The sequence below is a fragment of the Salvelinus fontinalis genome, chromosome 29 (assembly GCF_029448725.1).
Source record: "Salvelinus fontinalis isolate EN_2023a chromosome 29, ASM2944872v1, whole genome shotgun sequence".
Lineage (NCBI taxonomy): Eukaryota > Metazoa > Chordata > Actinopteri > Salmoniformes > Salmonidae > Salvelinus > Salvelinus fontinalis.
In genome coordinates, this window is record NC_074693.1 from 1,172,924 (window position 1) to 1,191,642 (window position 18,719).

Here is an 18,719-nt window from a genome sequence, read left to right on the forward strand (position 1 = left end):
TTAAAACATGTCTGTCTGACTGGAGCTTGTCGTTTTTACTCAGGTATTGTTTTCAATAACAGTGTTGCCACGGAAACCGAAGAGTCTCATGAACGCCCCTGAACATGTCCCCCCCCTCCAGCTGTCTGCGGTTCCACTCTGGAGAACACTCAGACCAGCTGTTGGATTTTATTTGTCATCTCTGATTAAATTAACAGATTTTATTTTTCCGACTTTTAGGGTTTTGATTGGTGTAAAAAAAAAAAAAAAAATAGAGCTGGGGCTGTGGGTTGTGGTTTCATGGTGTGTGTGTGTGTGTGTGTGTCCTAGCTGACTGCTCCATCTCTCCTGTAGGACCACAGCAATAAGGTTCAGATTGTGGGCGATCATGAACACGACTCCCTAACCTTAACCTAACCTTAACCTGACCTTAAGCTAACCTTAACCTAACCTTAACCTAACCTAACCTTAACCTGACCTTAACCTGACCTTAACCTAACCTTAACCTAACCTTAACCTTAACCTGACCTTAACCTGACCTTAACCTGACCTTAACCTAACCTTAACCTAACCCTGACCTGACCTTAACCTGACCTTAACCCTAACCTTAACCTGACCTTAACCTTAACCTAACCTTAACCTGACCCTAACCTGACCTTAACCTAACCTGACCCTGACCTTAACCTGACCTTAACGTGACCTTAACCTGACCTTAACCTGACCTTAACCTGACCTTAACCTGACCTTAACCTTAACCTAACCTTAACCTTAACCTGACCTTAACCTGACCTTAACCTGACCTTAACCTTAACCTGACCTTAACCTGACCTTAACCTGACCTTAACCTAACCTTAACCTGACCTTGACCTTAACCTGACCTTAACCTGACCTTAACCTGACCTTAACCTAACCTTAACCTGACCCTAACCTGACCTTAACCCTAACCTTAACCTTAACCTGACCTTAACCTGACCTTAACCTAACCTTAACCTGACCTTAACCTGACCTTAACCTAACCTTAACCTGACCCTGACCTTAACGTGACCTTAACCTGACCTTAACCTGACCTTAACCTGACCTTAACCTAACCTTAACCTGACCTTAACCTGACCTTAACCTAACCTTAACCTGACCTTAACCTGACCTTAACCTAACCTTAACCTGACCTTAACCTGACCTTAACCTAACCGTAACCTAACCTTAACCTGACCTTAACCTAACCGTGCTGTAACTTCTCTCCTGTAGGACCCCTTCCTAGCTGAGCTGCTCCACAGCAATAAGGAGCAGATTGTGGGCTATCATGAACACGACTCCCTGCTGGATCACAAGGAAGAGGAGGCTCTCAGCGAAGAGGACCGCAAAGCAGCCTGGGCCGAGTACGAGGCGGAGAAAAAGGTACACAGTCAGTCAGACCTTGAAGCTTTTGACCCCCACTGCGGTCCCGTCGATGTGGATAGGGGCGTGCTCCCACTGCGGTCCCGTCGATGTGGATAGGGGCGTGCTCCCTCTGCGGTCCCGTCGATGTGGATAGGGGCGTGCTCCCTCTGCGGTCCCGTCAATGTGGATAGGGGCGTGCTCCCTCTGCGGTCCCGTCGATGTGGATAGGGGCGTGCTCCCTCTGCGGTCCCGTCGATGTGGATAGGGGCGTGCTCCCTCTGCGGTCCCGTCGATGTGGATAGGGGCGTGCTCCCTCTGCGGTCCCGTCGATGTGGATAGGGGCGTGCTCCCTCTGCGGTCCCGTCGATGTGGATAGGGGCGTGCTCCCTCTGCGGTCCCGTCGATGTGGATAGGGGCGTGCTCCCTCTGCGGTCCCGTCGATGTGGATAGGGGCGTGCTCCCACTGCGGTCCCGTCGATGTGGATAGGGGCGTGCTCCCTCTGCGGTACCGTCGATGTGGATAGGGGCGTGCTCCCACTGCGGTCCCGTCGATGTGGATAGGGGCGTGCTCCCACTGCGGTCCCGTCGATGTGGATAGGGGCGTGCTCCCACTGCGGTCCCGTCGATGTGGATAGGGGCGTGCTCCCTCTGTGGTCCCGTCGATGTGGATAGGGGCGTGCTCCCACTGCGGTCCCGTCGATGTGGATAGGGGCGTGCTCCCTCTGCTGTCTCCTGAGTCCATGATCAGCTCCTTTTGTGTTGTTGACTTTGAAGGAGGAGGTTATTTTCCTGACACCACGCCAAGTTCCTCACCTCCTCCCTGTAGACTCTCGTCATTGTTGGTAATCAGGCCTACTACTGTTGTGTCGTCTGCAAACTTGATGATTGATTTGGAGGGGTCAGTGCCCACGCAATCATGGGTGAACAGGGAGTACAGGAGGGGGCTGAGCACGCAGGATCAGTGAAGTGGAGGTGTTGTTTCCTACCTTCACCACCTGGGGGGGGGGGGGCGGCCCGTCAGGAAGTCCAGGACCCAGTTGCACAGGGCGGGGTTGAGACCCAGGGCCTCCAGCTTGATGACGAGTTTGGAGGGTACTATGGTGTTAAATGCTGAGCTGTAGTCAATGAACAACATTCTCACATAGGTATTCCTCTTGTCCAGATGGGATAGGGCAGTGGGCAGTGTGGTGGTGATTGCATCGTCTGTGGACCTGTTGGGGCGGTATGCAAATTGGAGTGGGTCTAGGGTGACAGGTAAGGTGTCAGTCAGGTGATATGGTCCTTGACTAGTCTCTCAAAGCACTTCATGATGACAGAAGTGAGTTCTACGGGGCGATAGTCATTTAGTTCAGTTACCTTTGCTTTCTTGGGTACAGGAACAATGGTGGCCATCTTGAAGCATGTGGGGACAGCAGACTGGGATAAGGAGAGATTGAATATGTCTGTAAACACACCAGCCAGCTGGTCTGCGCATACTCTGAGGACACGGCTGGGAATGCCGTCTGGGCCTGCAGCCTTGCGAGGGTAAACGCGTTTAAATGTCTTACTCACGTCGGCCACGGAGGACCAGAGCCCACAGTCCCTGCCACAATACGTCTCGTGTCTGAGCTGTTGAATTGCGTCTCCGTTTTGTCTCTGTACTGATGTTTCTCCTGTTTGATTACGGAGAGAATAACTACACTGTGTTCAACAACCAGTCACCTGGTTAAACGCCGTGGTTCACACTTTCAGTTTTGTGTGAATTCTGCCATCTTTCCACAGTTTCTGGTTTGGGTTTTAATAGTCGCAGTGGAAACAACATCCCTTATACACTTCCTGATTTAACACGGTCACTCTGCAACTGTCTCTGTCCCAGGGTCGGTCTCTGTCCCAGGGTCGGTCTCTGTCCCAGGGTCGGTCTCTGTCCCAGGGTCTGTCTCTGTCGGTCTCTGTCCCAGGGTCTGTCTCTGTCGATCTCTGTCCCAGGGTCGGTCTCTGTCCCAGGGTCGGTCTCTGTCGGTCTCTGTCCCAGGGTCGGTCTCTGTCCCAGGGTCGGTCTCTGTCCCAGGGTCGGTCTCTGTCCCAGGGTCGGTCTCTGTCCCAGGGTCGGTCTCTGTCCCAGGGTCGGTCTCTGTCCCAGGGTCGGTCTCTGTCCCAGGGTCGGTCTCTGTCCCAGGGTCGGTCTCTGTCCCAGGGTCGGTCTCTGTCCCAGGGTCGGTCTCTGTCCCAGGGTCGGTCTCTGTCCCAGGGTCGGTCTCTGTCCCAGGGTCGGTCTCTGTCCCAGGGTCGGTCTCTGTCTCTGTCTGTCTCTGTCGGTCTCTGTCTCTGTCGGTCTCTGTCTCTGTCGGTCTCTGTCTCTGTCGGTCTCTGTCTCTGTCGGTCTCTGTCCCAGGGTCGGTCTCTGTCCCAGGGTCGGCCTCTGTCCCAGGGTCGGCCTCTGTCCCAGGGTCGGTCTCTGCATGTATCTATAACTCTCTCTGTCTCTGTCCCAGGGTCTGTCTCTGCATGTATCTATAACTCTCTCTGTCTCTGTCCCAGGGTCTGTCTCTGTCCCAGGGTCAGTCTCTGCATGTATCTATAACTCTCTCTGTCTCTGTCCCAGGGTCTGTCTCTGCATGTATCTATAACTCTCTCTGTCTCTGTCCCAGGGTCTGTCTCTGTCCCAGGGTCGGTCTCTGCATGTATCTATAACTCTCTCTGTCTCTGTCCCAGGGTCTGTCTCTGCATGTATCTATAACTCTCTCTGTCTCTGTCCCAGGGTCTGTCTCTGCATGTATCTATAACTCTCTCTGTCTCTGTCCCAGGGTCTGTCTATGCGTGTGAACCATGGAGCGTACGGAGGACAGATGGACATGGGAGGAGCTAACAGCTTCTTCCCCTTCAACGTTGCCGCACTGGCCTCTATGTCCAACCCCCAGCTAGAGGTACCTGTCACACATACACACACACTGCCCTGTCACACACGATATAGTTAACCCAGTCCTCTAAGTAGGGGTTCTATATAGTTAACCCAGTCCTCTAAGTAGTGGTTCTATATAGTTAACCCAGTCCTCTAAGTAGGGGTTCTATATAGTTAACCCAGTCCTCTAAGTAGGGGTTCTATATAGTTAACCCAGTCCTCTAAGTAGGGGTTCTATATAGTTAACCCAGTCCTCTAAGTAGTGGTTCTATATAGTTAACCCAGTCCTCTAAGTAGTGGTTCTATATAGTTAACCCAGTCCTCTAAGTAGGGGTTCTATATAGTTAACCCAGTCCTCTAAGTAGGGGTTCTATGTAGTTAACCCAGTCCTCTAAGTAGTGGTTCTATGTAGTTAACCCAGTCCTCTAAGTAGGGGTTCTATGTAGTTAACCCATCTATATAGTTAACCCAGTCCTCTAAGTAGTGGTTCTATATAGTTAACCCAGTCCTCTAAGTAGTGGTTCTATGTAGTTAACCCAGTCCTCTAAGTAGTGGTTCTATATAGTTAACCCAGTCCTCTAAGTAGTGGTTCTATATAGTTAACCCAGTCCTGTAAGTAGGGGTTCTATATAGTTAACCCATCTATATAGTTAACCCAGTCCTCTAAGTAGTGGTTCTATGTAGTTAACCCAGTCCTCTAAGTAGTGGTTCTATGTAGTTAGCCTAGTCCTCTAAGTAGGGGTTCTATGTAGTTAACCCAGTCCTCTAAGTAGGGGTTCTATATAGTTAACCCAGTCCTCTAAGTAGTGGTTCTATATAGTTAACCCAGTCCTCTAAGTAGTGGTTCTATATAGTTAACCCAGTCCTTTAAGTAGGGGTTCTATATAGTTAACCCAGTCCTCTAAGTAGTGGTTCTATATAGTTAACCCATCTATATAGTTAACCCAGTCCTCTAAGTAGGGGTTCTATGTAGTTAACCCAGTCCTCTAAGTAGTGGTTCTATATAGTTAACCCATCTATATAGTTAACCCAGTCCTCTAAGTAGGGGTTCTATGTAGTTAACCCAGTCCTCTAAGTAGGGGTTCTATGTAGTTAACCCAGTCCTCTAAGTAGTGGTTCTATATAGTTAACCCATCTATATAGTTAACCCAGTCCTCTAAGTAGGGGTTCTATGTAGTTAACCCAGTCCTCTAAGTAGTGGTTCTATATAGTTAACCCATCTATATAGTTAACCCAGTCCTCTAAGTAGGGGTTCTATGTAGTTAACCCAGTCCTCTAAGTAGTGGTTCTATATAGTTAACCCATCTATATAGTTAACCCAGTCCTCTAAGTAGGGGTTCTATGTAGTTAACCCAGTCCTCTAAGTAGGGGTTCTATGTAGTTAACCCAGTCCTCTAAGTAGTGGTTCTATATAGTTAACCCAGTCCTCTAAGTAGTGGTTCTATATAGTTAACCCAGTCCTCTAAGTAGTGGTTCTATATAGTTAACCCAGTCCTCTAAGTAGTGGTTCTATATAGTTAACCCAGTCCTCTAAGTAGTGGTTCTATATAGTTAACCCATCTATATAGTTAACCCAGTCCTCTAAGTAGTGGTTCTATGTAGTTAACCCAGTCCTCTAAGTAGTGGTTCTATATAGTTAACCCAGTCCTCTAAGTAGTGGTTCTATATAGTTAACCCAGTCCTCTAAGTAGTGGTTCTATATAGTTAACCCATCTATATAGTTAACCCAGTCCTCTAAGTAGTGGTTCTATGTAGTTAACCCAATCCTCTAAGTAGTGGTTCTATGTAGTTAACCCAGTCCTCTAAGTAGTGGTTCTATATAGTTAACCCAGTCCTCTAAGTAGTGGTTCTATATAGTTAACCCAGTCCTCTAAGTAGGGGTTCTATGTAGTTAACCCAGTCCTCTAAGTAGTGGTTCTATGTAGTTAACCCAGTCCTCTAAGTAGTGGTTCTATATAGTTAACCCAGTCCTCTAAGTAGTGGTTCTATATAGTTAACCCAGTCCTCTAAGTAGTGGTTCTATATAGTTAACCCAGTCCTTTAAGTAGGGGTTCTATATAGTTAACCCAGTCCTCTAAGTAGTGGTTCTATATAGTTAACCCAGTCCTCTAAGTAGTGGTTCTATGTAGTTAACCCAGTCCTCTAAGTAGTGGTTCTATATAGTTAACCCAGTCCTCTAAGTAGTGGTTCTATGTAGTTAACCCAGTCCTCTAAGTAGTGGTTCTATATAGTTAACCCAGTCCTCTAAGTAGTGGTTCTATATAGTTAACCCAGTCCTCTAAGTAGGGGTTCTATATAGTTAACCCATCTATATAGTTTACCCAGTCCTCTAAGTAGTGGTTCTATGTAGTTAACCCAGTCCTCTAAGTAGTGGTTCTATATAGTTAACCCAGTCCTCTAAGTAGTTAACCCAGTCCTCTAAGTAGGGGTTCTATATAGTTAACCCAGTCCTCTAAGTAGGGGTTCTATGTAGTTAACCCATCTATATAGTTAACCCAGTCCTCTAAGTAGGGGTTCTATGTAGTTAACCCAGTCCTCTAAGTAGGGGTTCTATGTAGTTAACCCAGTCCTCTAAGTAGGGGTTCTATGTAGTTAACCCATCTATATAGTTAACCCAGTCCTCTAAGTAGGGGTTCTATGTAGTTAACCCAGTCCTCTAAGTAGTGGTTCTATGTAGTTAACCCAGTCCTCTAAGTAGTGGTTCTATATAGTTAACCCAGTCCTGTAAGTAGGGGTTCTATATAGTTAACCCAGTCCTCTAAGTAGTGGTTCTATGTAGTTAACCCAGTCCTCTAAGTAGTGGTTCTATGTAGTTAACCCATCTATATAGTTTACCCAGTCCTCTAAGTAGTGGTTCTATGTAGTTAACCCAGTCCTCTAAGTAGTGGTTCTATGTAGTTAACCCAGTCCTCTAAGTAGGGGTTCTATGTAGTTAACCCAGTCCTCTAAGTAGGGGTTCTATATAGTTAACCCAGTCCTATAAGTAGTGGTTCTATATAGTTAACCCAGTCCTCTAAGTAGTGGTTCTATATAGTTAACCCAGTCCTCTAAGTAGTGGTTCTATATAGTTAACCCATCTATATAGTTAACCCAGTCCTCTAAGTAGGGGTTCTATGTAGTTAACCCAGTCCTCTAAGTAGTGGTTCTATATAGTTAACCCATCTATATAGTTAACCCAGTCCTCTAAGTAGGGGTTCTATGTAGTTAACCCAGTCCTCTAAGTAGGGGTTCTATGTAGTTAACCCAGTCCTCTAAGTAGGGGTTCTATGTAGTTAACCCAGTCCTCTAAGTAGTGGTTCTATATAGTTAACCCAGTCCTCTAAGTAGTGGTTCTATATAGTTAACCCAGTCCTCTAAGTAGGGGTTCTATATAGTTAACCCAGTCCTCTAAGTAGTGGTTCTATATAGTTAACCCAGTCCTCTAAGTAGTGGTTCTATGTAGTTAACCCAGTCCTCTAAGTAGTGGTTCTATGTAGTTAACCCAGTCCTCTAAGTAGTGGTTCTATGTAGTTAACCCATCTATATAGTTTACCCAGTCCTCTAAGTAGTGGTTCTATGTAGTTAACCCAGTCCTCTAAGTAGTGGTTCTATGTAGTTAACCCAGTCCTCTAAGTAGGGGTTCTATGTAGTTAACCCAGTCCTCTAAGTAGGGGTTCTATATAGTTAACCCAGTCCTCTAAGTAGTGGTTCTATATAGTTAACCCAGTCCTCTAAGTAGTGGTTCTATATAGTTAACCCATCTATATAGTTAACCCAGTCCTCTAAGTAGGGGTTCTATGTAGTTAACCCAGTCCTCTAAGTAGTGGTTCTATATAGTTAACCCATCTATATAGTTAACCCAGTCCTCTAAGTAGGGGTTCTATGTAGTTAACCCAGTCCTCTAAGTAGGGGTTCTATGTAGTTAACCCAGTCCTCTAAGTAGGGGTTCTATGTAGTTAACCCAGTCCTCTAAGTAGTGGTTCTATATAGTTAACCCAGTCCTCTAAGTAGTGGTTCTATATAGTTAACCCAGTCCTCTAAGTAGGGGTTCTATATAGTTAACCCAGTCCTCTAAGTAGTGGTTCTATATAGTTAACCCAGTCCTCTAAGTAGTGGTTCTATATAGTTAACCCAGTCCTCTAAGTAGTGGTTCTATATAGTTAACCCATCTATATAGTTAACCCAGTCCTCTAAGTAGTGGTTCTATGTAGTTAACCCAGTCCTCTAAGTAGTGGTTCTATATAGTTAACCCAGTCCTCTAAGTAGGGGTTCTATGTAGTTAACCCAGTCCTCTAAGTAGTGGTTCTATATAGTTAACCCAGTCCTCTAAGTAGTGGTTCTATGTAGTTAACCCAGTCCTCTAAGTAGTGGTTCTATGTAGTTAACCCAGTCCTCTAAGTAGTGGTTCTATATAGTTAACCCAGTCCTCTAAGTAGTGGTTCTATGTCGTTAACCCAGTCCTCTAAGTAGTGGTTCTATATAGTTAACCCAGTCCTGTAAGTAGGGGTTCTATATAGTTAACCCAGTCCTCTAAGTAGTGGTTCTATGTAGTTAACCCAGTCCTCTAAGTAGTGGTTCTATGTAGTTAACCCATCTATATAGTTAACCCAGTCCTCTAAGTAGGGGGTCTATGTAGTTAACCCAGTCCTCTAAGTAGTGGTTCTATATAGTTAACCCAGTCCTCTAAGTAGTGGTTCTATATAGTTAACCCAGTCCTCTAAGTAGTGGTTCTATGTAGTTAACCCAGTCCTCTAAGTAGTGGTTCTATGTAGTTAACCCAGTCCTCTAAGTAGTGGTTCTATGTAGTTAACCCATCTATATAGTTAACCCAGTCCTCTAAGTAGTGGTTCTATGTAGTTAACCCAGTCCTCTAAGTAGTGGTTCTATGTAGTTAACCCAGTCCTCTAAGTAGTGGTTCTATGTAGTTAACCCATCTATATAGTTAACCCAGTCCTCTAAGTAGGGGTTCTATGTAGTTAACCCAGTCCTCTAAGTAGGGGTTCTATATAGTTAACCCAGTCCTATAAGTAGTGGTTCTATATAGTTAACCCAGTCCTCTAAGTAGTGGTTCTATATAGTTAACCCAGTCCTCTAAGTAGTGGTTCTATATAGTTAACCCAGTCCTCTAAGTAGTGGTTCTATATAGTTAACCCAGTCCTTTAAGTAGGGGTTCTATATAGTTAACCCAGTCCTCTAAGTAGTAGTTCTATATAGTTAACCCAGTCCTCTAAGTAGTGGTTCTATGTAGTTAACCCAGTCCTCTAAGTAGTGGTTCTATATAGTTAACCCAGTCCTCTAAGTAGTGGTTCTATGTAGTTAACCCAGTCCTCTAAGTAGTGGTTCTATATAGTTAACCCAGTCCTCTAAGTAGTGGTTCTATATAGTTAACCCAGTCCTCTAAGTAGTGGTTCTATATAGTTAACCCAGTCCTCTAAGTAGGGGTTCTATATAGTTAACCCAGTCCTCTAAGTAGGGGTTCTATGTAGTTAACCCAGTCCTCTAAGTAGTGGTTCTATGTAGTTAACCCAGTCCTCTAAGTAGGGGTTCTATATAGTTAACCCATCTATATAGTTTACCCAGTCCTCTAAGTAGTGGTTCTATGTAGTTAACCCAGTCCTCTAAGTAGTGGTTCTATGTAGTTAACCCAGTCCTCTAAGTAGTGGTTCTATATAGTTAACCCAGTCCTCTAAGTAGGGGTTCTATATAGTTAACCCAGTCCTCTAAGTAGGGGTTCTATATAGTTAACCCATCTATATAGTTAACCCAGTCCTCTAAGTAGTGGTTCTATATAGTTAACCCATCTATATAGTTAACCCAGTCCTCTAAGTAGTGGTTCTATGTAGTTAACCCAGTCCTCTAAGTAGTGGTTCTATGTAGTTAACCCAGTCCTCTAAGTAGTGGTTCTATATAGTTAACCCAGTCCTCTAAGTAGTGGTTCTATATAGTTAACCCAGTCCTCTAAGTAGTGGTTCTATATAGTTAACCCATCTATATAGTTAACCCAGTCCTCTAAGTAGTGGTTCTATGTAGTTAACCCAGTCCTCTAAGTAGTGGTTCTATATAGTTAACCCAGTCCTCTAAGTAGTGGTTCTATATAGTTAACCCATCTATATAGTTAACCCAGTCCTCTAAGTAGTGGTTCTATGTAGTTAACCCAGTCCTCTAAGTAGTGGTTCTATATAGTTAACCCAGTCCTCTAAGTAGGGGTTCTATATAGTTAACCCAGTCCTCTAAGTAGGGGTTCTATATAGTTAACCCAGTCCTCTAAGTAGTGGTTCTATATAGTTAACCCAGTCCTCTAAGTAGGGGTTCTATGTATTTAGAGGGTTAAATAGGGCCGGACCACTGGAATGTGTGTTTTGATGTTTACATTGGATCTGGTTTTAATTGGGATTTCCCAGCATCCCTTGAGATAGGCTGGGGTGGTAATGTTACGTGTCCACCCTTTCCTATGTCTGTAGGAGTTGATCAACCAGGGCCGTCAAAAGGTGATGGAGGCCACCAACTCTCTCAAGTTCCTCCCCAGAGAAGCTCTAGAGGACACCATCGGGAGAGTGGTGAGTAGAGGGAGGGAGGGAGGGAGGGAGGGAGGGTGGTGAGTAGAGGGAGGGAGGGAGGGTGGTGAGTAGAGGGAGGGAGGGAGAGTGGTGAGTAGAGGGAGGGAGGGAGGGAGGGAGAGTGGTGAGTAGAGGGAGGGAGGGAGAGGGAGGGAGAGAGAGTGGTGAGTAGAGGAAGGGAGGGAGGGAGGGAGAGTGGTGAGTAGAGGGAGGGAGGGAGGGAGAGTGGTGAGTAGAGGGAGGGAGAGGGAGGGAGGGAGAGTGGTGAGTAGAGGGAGGGAGGGAGAGGGAGGGAGAGAGAGTGGTGAGTAGAGGGAGGGAGGGAGGGAGGGAGAGGGAGGGAGGGAGAGTGGTGAGTAGAGGGAGGGAGGGAGAGTGGTGAGTAGAGGGAGGGAGGGAGGGAGGGAGAGTGGTGAGTAGAGGGAGGGAGGGAGAGGGAGGGAGAGAGAGTGGTGAGTAGAGGAAGGGAGGGAGGGAGGGAGAGTGGTGAGTGGAGGGAGGGAGGGAGAGTGGTGAGTAGAGGGAGGGAGGGAGAGTGGTGAGTAGAGGGAGGGAGGGAGAGTGGTGAGTAGAGGGAGGGAGGGAGAGTGGTGAGTAGAGGGAGGGAGGGAGAGTGGTGAGTAGAGGGAGGGAGGGAGGGAGGGAGAGTGGTGAGTAGAGGGAGGGAGAGGGAGGGAGGGAGGGAGGGAGAGTGGTGAGTAGAGGGAGGGAGGGAGAGGGAGGGAGAGGGAGGGAGAGGGAGGGAGAGTGGTGAGTAGAGGGAGGGAGGGAGAGTGGTGAGTAGAGGGAGGGAGGGAGAGTGGTGAGTAGAGGGAGGGAGGGGGAGGGAGGGAGGGAGGGAGGGAGGGAGGGAGAGTGGTGAGTAGAGGGAGGGAGAGGGAGGGAGAGGGAGGGAGAGGGAGGGAGGGAGGGAGGGAGGGAGGGAGAGTGGTGAGTAGAGGGAGGGAGGGAGGGAGAGTGGTGAGTAGAGGGAGGGAGGGAGGGAGGGAGAGGGAGGGAGAGGGAGGGAGGGAGGGAGGGAGAGGGAGGGAGGGAGGGAGAGGGAGGGAGGGAGGGAGAGGGAGGGAGGGAGAGTGGAGGGAGGGAGGGAGAGTGGTGAGTAGAGGAAGGGAGGGAGAGTGGTGAGTAGAGGGAGGGAGGGAGAGGGAGGGAGTGGTGAGTAGAGGGAGGGAGAGGGAGTGGTGAGTAGAGGGAGGGAGGGAGAGTGGTGAGTAGAGGGAGGGAGGGAGAGTGGTGAGTAGAGGGAGGGAGAGTGGTGAGTAGAGGGAGGGAGGGAGGGAGGGAGGGAGAGTGGTGAGTAGAGGGAGGGAGGGAGGGAGAGTGGTGAGTAGAGGGAGGGAGGGAGGGAGAGTGGTGAGTAGAGGGAGGGAGGGAGGGAGGGAGAGTGGTGAGTAGAGGGAGGGAGGGAGAGTGGTGAGTAGAGGGAGGGAGGGAGGGAGGGAGGGAGGGAGAGTGGTGAGTAGAGGAAGGGAGGGAGAGTGGTGAGTAGAGGGAGGGAGGGAGAGGGAGAGGGAGGGAGAGGGAGGGAGGGAGAGTGGTGAGTAGAGGGAGGGAGGGAGAGTGGTGAGTAGAGGGAGGGAGGGAGAGTGGTGAGTAGAGGGAGGGAGGGAGAGTGGTGAGTGGAGGGAGGGAGGGAGAGTGGTGAGTAGAGGAAGGGAGGGAGAGTGGTGAGTAGAGGGAGGGAGGGAGAGAGAGGGAGGGAGAGGGAGGGAGGGAGAGTGGTGAGTAGAGGGAGGGAGGGAGAGTGGTGAGTAGAGGGAGGGAGGGAGGGAGAGTGGTGAGTGGAGGGAGGGAGGGAGGGAGAGGGAGGGAGGGAGAGTGGTGAGTGGAGGGAGGGAGGGAGAGTGGTGAGTAGAGGGAGGGAGGGAGAGGGAGGGAGAGGGAGGGAGGGAGGGAGGGAGGGAGAGGGAGGGAGGGAGGGAGGGAGGGAGGGAGAGGGAGGGAGGGAGAGTGGTGAGTAGAGGGAGGGAGGGAGAGTGGTGAGTAGAGGGAGGGAGGGAGAGAGAGTGGTGAGTAGAGGGAGGGAGGGAGAGGGAGTGGTGAGTAGAGGGAGGGAGGGAGAGGGAGGGAGGGAGGGAGAGTGGTGAGTAGAGGGAGGGAGGGAGAGTGGTGAGTAGAGGGAGAGAGGGAGGGAGAGTGGTGAGTAGAGGGAGAGAGGGAGAGAGAGTGGTGAGTAGAGGGAGGGAGGGAGAGAGAGTGGTGAGTAGAGGGAGGGAGGGAGAGAGAGTGGTGAGTAGAGGGAGGGAGGGAGAGGGAGTGGTGAGTAGAGGGAGGGAGGGAGAGGGAGGGAGGGAGGGAGAGTGGTGAGTAGAGGGAGGGAGGGAGAGTGGTGAGTAGAGGGAGAGAGGGAGGGAGGGAGAGTGGTGAGTAGAGGGAGGGAGGGAGAGGGAGTGGTGAGTAGAGGGAGGGAGGGAGAGAGAGTGGTGAGTAGAGGGAGGGAGGGAGAGAGAGTGGTGAGTAGAGGGAGGGAGGGAGAGGGAGTGGTGAGTAGAGGGAGGGAGGGAGAGGGAGGGAGGGAGGGAGAGTGGTGAGTAGAGGGAGAGAGGGAGGGAGGGAGAGTGGTGAGTAGAGGGAGGGAGGGAGGGAGAGTGGTGAGTAGAGGGAGGGAGGGAGAGGGAGGGAGGGAGGGAGAGTGGTGAGTAGAGGGAGGGAGGGAGAGGGAGGGAGGGAGGGAGAGTGGTGAGTAGAGGGAGAGAGGGAGGGAGGGAGAGTGGTGAGTAGAGGTAGAGAGGGAGGGAGGGAGAGTGGTGAGTAGAGGGAGAGAGGGAGAGTGGTGAGTAGAGGGAGAGAGGGAGGGAGGGAGAGTGGTGAGTAGAGGGAGGGAGGGAGGGAGGGAGGGAGGGAGAGTGGTGAGTAGAGGGAGAGAGGGAGGGAGAGTGGTGAGTAGAGGGAGGGAGGGAGAGTGGTGAGTAGAGGGAGGGAGGGAGGGAGGGAGGGATTGTCATATTTTGTATCGCTGCTGGAGTCCTACTCACTATCACTTCAGCTGTCTATTCTCCCCATAAGAACCTGTGTTGAAGACTTCAGGTGTGAAGATGTTTATTGGTTTGTTAGGACTGTGTGTTGTCCGTGCTGTGACCAGTCTCCTCTCTTCTCCAGTGGAGGGAGAACCCAGCCCTAACGGAGTCCCAGGTCCACGCCATGGCTCTGGGGAGACAGGCCAGTGTAGAGATGGAGCTCAAACATAGAGAAGCTGTCTACAGAGACGTCCTCAATAAGCAACAGACTGTAAGATCACAACTTGAAACCTTTTCTTTCCACCTGCCATCTTAATCTCTCCTGCTTCTTTTTCTAGTGTTCAGGCTAATCACCACCTAAGCCTCTCTACCCTCTCTACCCTCTCTGATGGAACTTCAGAAGTCCTAACCCCTCTCTCTCTCTCGTCCCCTCCACAGCTGATGATGTACGTTCAGAAGGTGATCACCAACAGGAAGGTGAGAGAGCAGCAGATCGCCATGGCCAACCAGGCCCAGCTGATGAGCCAGATGAACGGCATGCTGGGAGCTGGAGGGATGAGCCAGATGGAACTCTTGGGGTTGTACCAACAGCTGGGGGCTCTACAGGGTCATCCCACCCACCCCTCCATGGGCGGCAAGAACCCCGGCCCCTCCAAGGGCAACCTGTAAGGGGAGGTGGACCCAGGGCGTGCCCTATATAGTGCACTATCCCCTACATAGTGCACTATCCACTATCCATATTGGCTGAGTGCGCAACGTTAGACCAATGTAGCGAATATGGTTCCATTTGTGACCCGGACTGCCCCCTTCGATGTCTCAGTAGGCTGCTCCCTAATGCTGCTCCGTCTCCTACGTAGTGCACTAGATGGAGCCCGGAGCCCTAGGGTTTTTGGTTAGAAGTAGTGCGCTACGTAGGGGATATAGGGGTGTGATCTGGGAACGTAGCCGCTGCCTACTTACCACAACCCTTCTTCACTGGGGAGAGACGACACCAGAGAGAAGGGTCTCGGAGCCCCTCGCCCCTCTCTCCTGAAGGAGGAGAGCAGCGAATGAAATGACTTGTATATGAAAGGGTTTCAGCAATTTCATTTTAAATTCTGTATATACCGCCTTAATGTGTTATTCCATGTTTTCTTCTATAGTTCACGTGTATTTAAAGGAAAAAACGTAAAACATTGCGGTATTCTTTCCACTTGAAAGGAGGGTTTGTTTAAGTAATTGATTATTCTGTAAGTTGTGTTTTTTTTATACAGTTTTAATGAATGCTTATCTAAATAACCCCCAGAGGGTGACCGTAGTGCTGACTAACGGGTGACAGGACTATTTTAGGATATTAAACAGCTACAAGATTGGATCCCCCTATAGAACCCTCCCTCCACCAAGACTCGCGGGCTAGCAGACCACGCGGGCTAGCAGACCACGCGGGCTAGCAGACCCCGCGGGCTAGCAGACCCCGCGGGCTAGCAGACCCCGCGGGCTAGCAGACCCCGCGGGCTAGCAGACCCCGCGGGCTAGCAGACCCCGCGGGCTAGCAGACCCCGCGGGCTAGCAGACCCCGCGGGCTAGCAGACCCCGCGGGCTAGCAGACCCCGCGGGCTAGCAGACCCCGCGGGCTAGCAGACCCCGCGGGCTAGCCTTCCATTTCCTAAAGTGTTGTATAAATGAGATTTGAGAATGATTATCTATCTGCTTGTAGCTCTTAATATTTCCACTGTTTATCTCTGATCACGGTCATTATAATAGTAATATGGAATGCTCTTGTGTCGTTTAAAACACTGTCTCCCCTCGCTCGCCCCTCACTCACTTCCCCGGGACTCTCTCTCTCTTTGTAAAGCTCATGCTCTTGTTGTCCCGTTGTTGCCTCGCGTAGCTCCATATCCCAGGGTGCTCTTCATCGTTTTCTTTCTGTTTCGCTTGTTGCATCTTGATCCATCCCTGGTGAAGGACTGGGTAGAGGAAGGTTGGCGTGGTTCACCAAGCAAGGTCATGTCCAGCTCTTTTTTTTTTTTTCCATTATGGGTGGGCCCAGCGGGAATCAAACTCACCATCTTGACGTTGCAAGTGCCAGGATCAACTGAGCCACAAAGGACTGACGTTTGACACCGTGTAGCTTTTAAATCAGCACCCGAACCTTTCAAAATGTTTTGGACCTTCTAATTGAGATTCCAGTGAGCCATTCCTTATCCCAGACCTGGGTTAGCTTGGCTAGCGGCACCAGACCTGGGTTAGCTGGCTAGCGGCACCAGACCTGGGTTAGCTGGCTAGCGGCACCAGACCTGGGTTAGCTGGGCTAGCGGCACCAGACCTGGGTTAGCTGGCTAGCGGCACCAGACTTGGGTTAGCTGGCTAGCGGCACCAGACTTGGGTTAGCTGGGCTAGCGGCACCAGACCTGGGTTAGCTGGCTAGCGGCACCAGACCTGGGTTAGCTGGCTAGCGGCACCAGACCTGGGTTAGCTGGCTAGCGGCACCAGACCTGGGTTAGCTGGCTAGCGGCACCAGACCTGGGTTAGCTGGCTAGCGGCACCAGACCTGGGTTAGCTGGCTAGCGGCACCAGACCTGGGTTAGCTGGCTAGCGGCACCAGACCTGGGTTAGCTGGCTAGCGGCACCAGACCTGGGTTAGCTGGCTAGCGGCACCAGACCTGGGTTAGCTGGCTAGCGGCACCAGACCTGGGTTAGCTGGCTAGCGGCACCAGACCTGGGTTAGCTGGGCTAGCGGCACCAGACCTGGGTTAGCTGGCTGGGATTTACACACAGGCTACCTGTTCTCTACTATAGTCGACACACAGGCTACCTGTTCTCTACTATAGTCGACATCCAGGCTACCTGTTCTCTACTATAGTAGACACCCAGGCTACCTGTCCTCTACTATAGTAGACACCCAGGCTACCTGTCCTCTACTATAGTAGACACCCAGGCTACCTGTCCTCTACTATAGTAGACACCCAGGCTACCTGTCCTCTACTATAGTAGACACACAGGCTACCTGTCCTCTACTATAGTAGACACCCAGGCTACCTGTCCTCTACTATAGTAGACACCCAGGCTACCTGTTCTCTACTATAGTAGACACCCAGGCTACCTGTTCTCTACTATAGTAGACACCCAGGCTACCTGTTCTCTACTATAGTAGACACCCAGGCTACCTGTTCTCTACTATAGTAGACACCCAGGCTACCTGTTCTCTACTATAGTAGACACCCAGGCTACCTGTTCTCTACTATAGTAGACACCCAGGCTACCTGTTCTCTACTATAGTAGACACCCAGGCTACCTGTTCTCTACTATAGTAGACACCCAGGCTACCTGTTCTCTACTATAGTAGACACACAGGCTACCTGTTCTCTACTATAGTCGACACCCAGGCTACCTGTTCTCTACTATAGTCGACACCCAGGCTACCTGTCCTCTACTATAGTCGACACCCAGGCTACCTGTCCTCTACTATAGTAGACACCCAGGCTACCTGTCCTCTACTCTAGTCGACACCCAGGCTACCTGTCCTCTACTCTAGTCGACACCCAGGCTACCTGTCCTCTACTCTAGTCGACACCCAGGCTACCTGTCCTCTACTCTAGTCGACACCCAGGCTACCTGTCCTCTACTCTAGTAGACACCCAGGCTACCTGTCCTCTACTCTAGTAGACACCCAGGCTACCTGTCCTCTACTCTAGTAGACACCCAGGCTACCTGTCCTCTACTCTAGTAGACACCCAGGCTACCTGTCCTCTACTCTAGTAGACACCCAGGCTACCTGTCCTCTACTATAGTAGACACCCAGGCTACCTGTCCTCTACTATAGTAGACACCCAGGCTACCTGTCCTCTACTATAGTAGACACCCAGGCTACCTGTCCTCTACTATAGTAGACACCCAGGCTACCTGTCCTCTACTATAGTAGACACCCAGGCTACCTGTCCTCTACTATAGTAGACACCCAGGCTACCTGTCCTCTACTATAGTAGACACCCAGGCTACCTGTCCTCTACTATAGTAGACACCCAGGCTACCTGTTCTCTACTATAGTAGACACCCAGGCTACTTGTTACTCTCACTAAATAAAAGTCAGTGTTGTCGATGTTAAGAGGAGGAAGTGATGACTGTCTGACCCGATCGACCGGAGACGGAGTTCCCCCGTTTGCACAATAAGGTGTATTTCTGAAATGTAGCCTGTAGCCTGTCGCCCTCCCACTCTACTCCACCACGAATGTTCTTCTCATGTTTAGCAAATACCCCCAACTTGTTTTTGTTGCCATTCATTGATTAATCTGAACAGCTACTATCTTGAAAAGTATTTAAAATAACATTTAATAAAGTGACCAAAAGGGTGACCACCTCTTTTGTTTCTGTGGTTTTTCTTTCATTGACTGCACCGCAGAGAATACTGACTACACCGCAGGTAATACTGACTACACCGCAGGGAATACTGACTACACCGCAGGGAGTACTGACTACACCGCAGGGAGTACTGACTACACCGCAGGGAATAGTGACTACACCGCAGGGAATAGTGACTACACCGCAGGGAGTACTGACTACACCGCAGGGAATACTGACTACACCGCAGGGAGTACTGACTACACCGCAGGGAATACTGACTACACCGCAGGGAGTACTGACTACACCGCAGGTAATACTGACTACACCGCAGGGAATACTGACTACACCGCAGGGAGTACTGACTACACCGCAGGGAGTACTGACTACACCGCAGGGAATAGTGACTACACCGCAGGGAATAGTGACTACACCGCAGGGAGTACTGACTACACCGCAGGGAATACTGACTACACCGCAGGGAGTACTGACTACACCGCAGGGAATACTGACTACACCGCAGAGAATACTGACTACACCGCAGGTAATACTGACTACACCGCAGGGAATACTGACTACACCGCAGGGAGTACTGACTACACCGCAGGGAGTACTGACTACACCGCAGGGAATAGTGACTACACCGCAGGGAATAGTGACTACACCGCAGGGAGT

At 50.0% G+C, this 18,719-nt stretch overlaps 1 protein-coding gene across 7 annotated transcripts in view; it reads left to right on the forward strand.

Moving 5' to 3' along the window:
• The window catches only part of LOC129827316 (transcriptional regulator ATRX-like), a 117,612-nt gene extending 99,549 nt beyond the window's left edge, over positions 1–18,063 (forward strand). For all 7 annotated transcript variants that reach the window (XM_055888050.1, XM_055888049.1, XM_055888051.1 and 4 more), the window contains 5 exons: positions 1,225–1,374; positions 4,140–4,259; positions 10,675–10,770; positions 13,870–13,998; positions 14,166–18,063. In XM_055888050.1, the coding sequence (XP_055744025.1) occupies positions 1,225–1,374; positions 4,140–4,259; positions 10,675–10,770; positions 13,870–13,998; positions 14,166–14,396 (726 nt within the window). In that variant the 3' untranslated portion in view covers positions 14,397–18,063. The remainder of the gene's footprint in view (positions 1–1,224; positions 1,375–4,139; positions 4,260–10,674; positions 10,771–13,869; positions 13,999–14,165) is intronic.
• Positions 18,064–18,719: the final 656 nt, after the last annotated feature.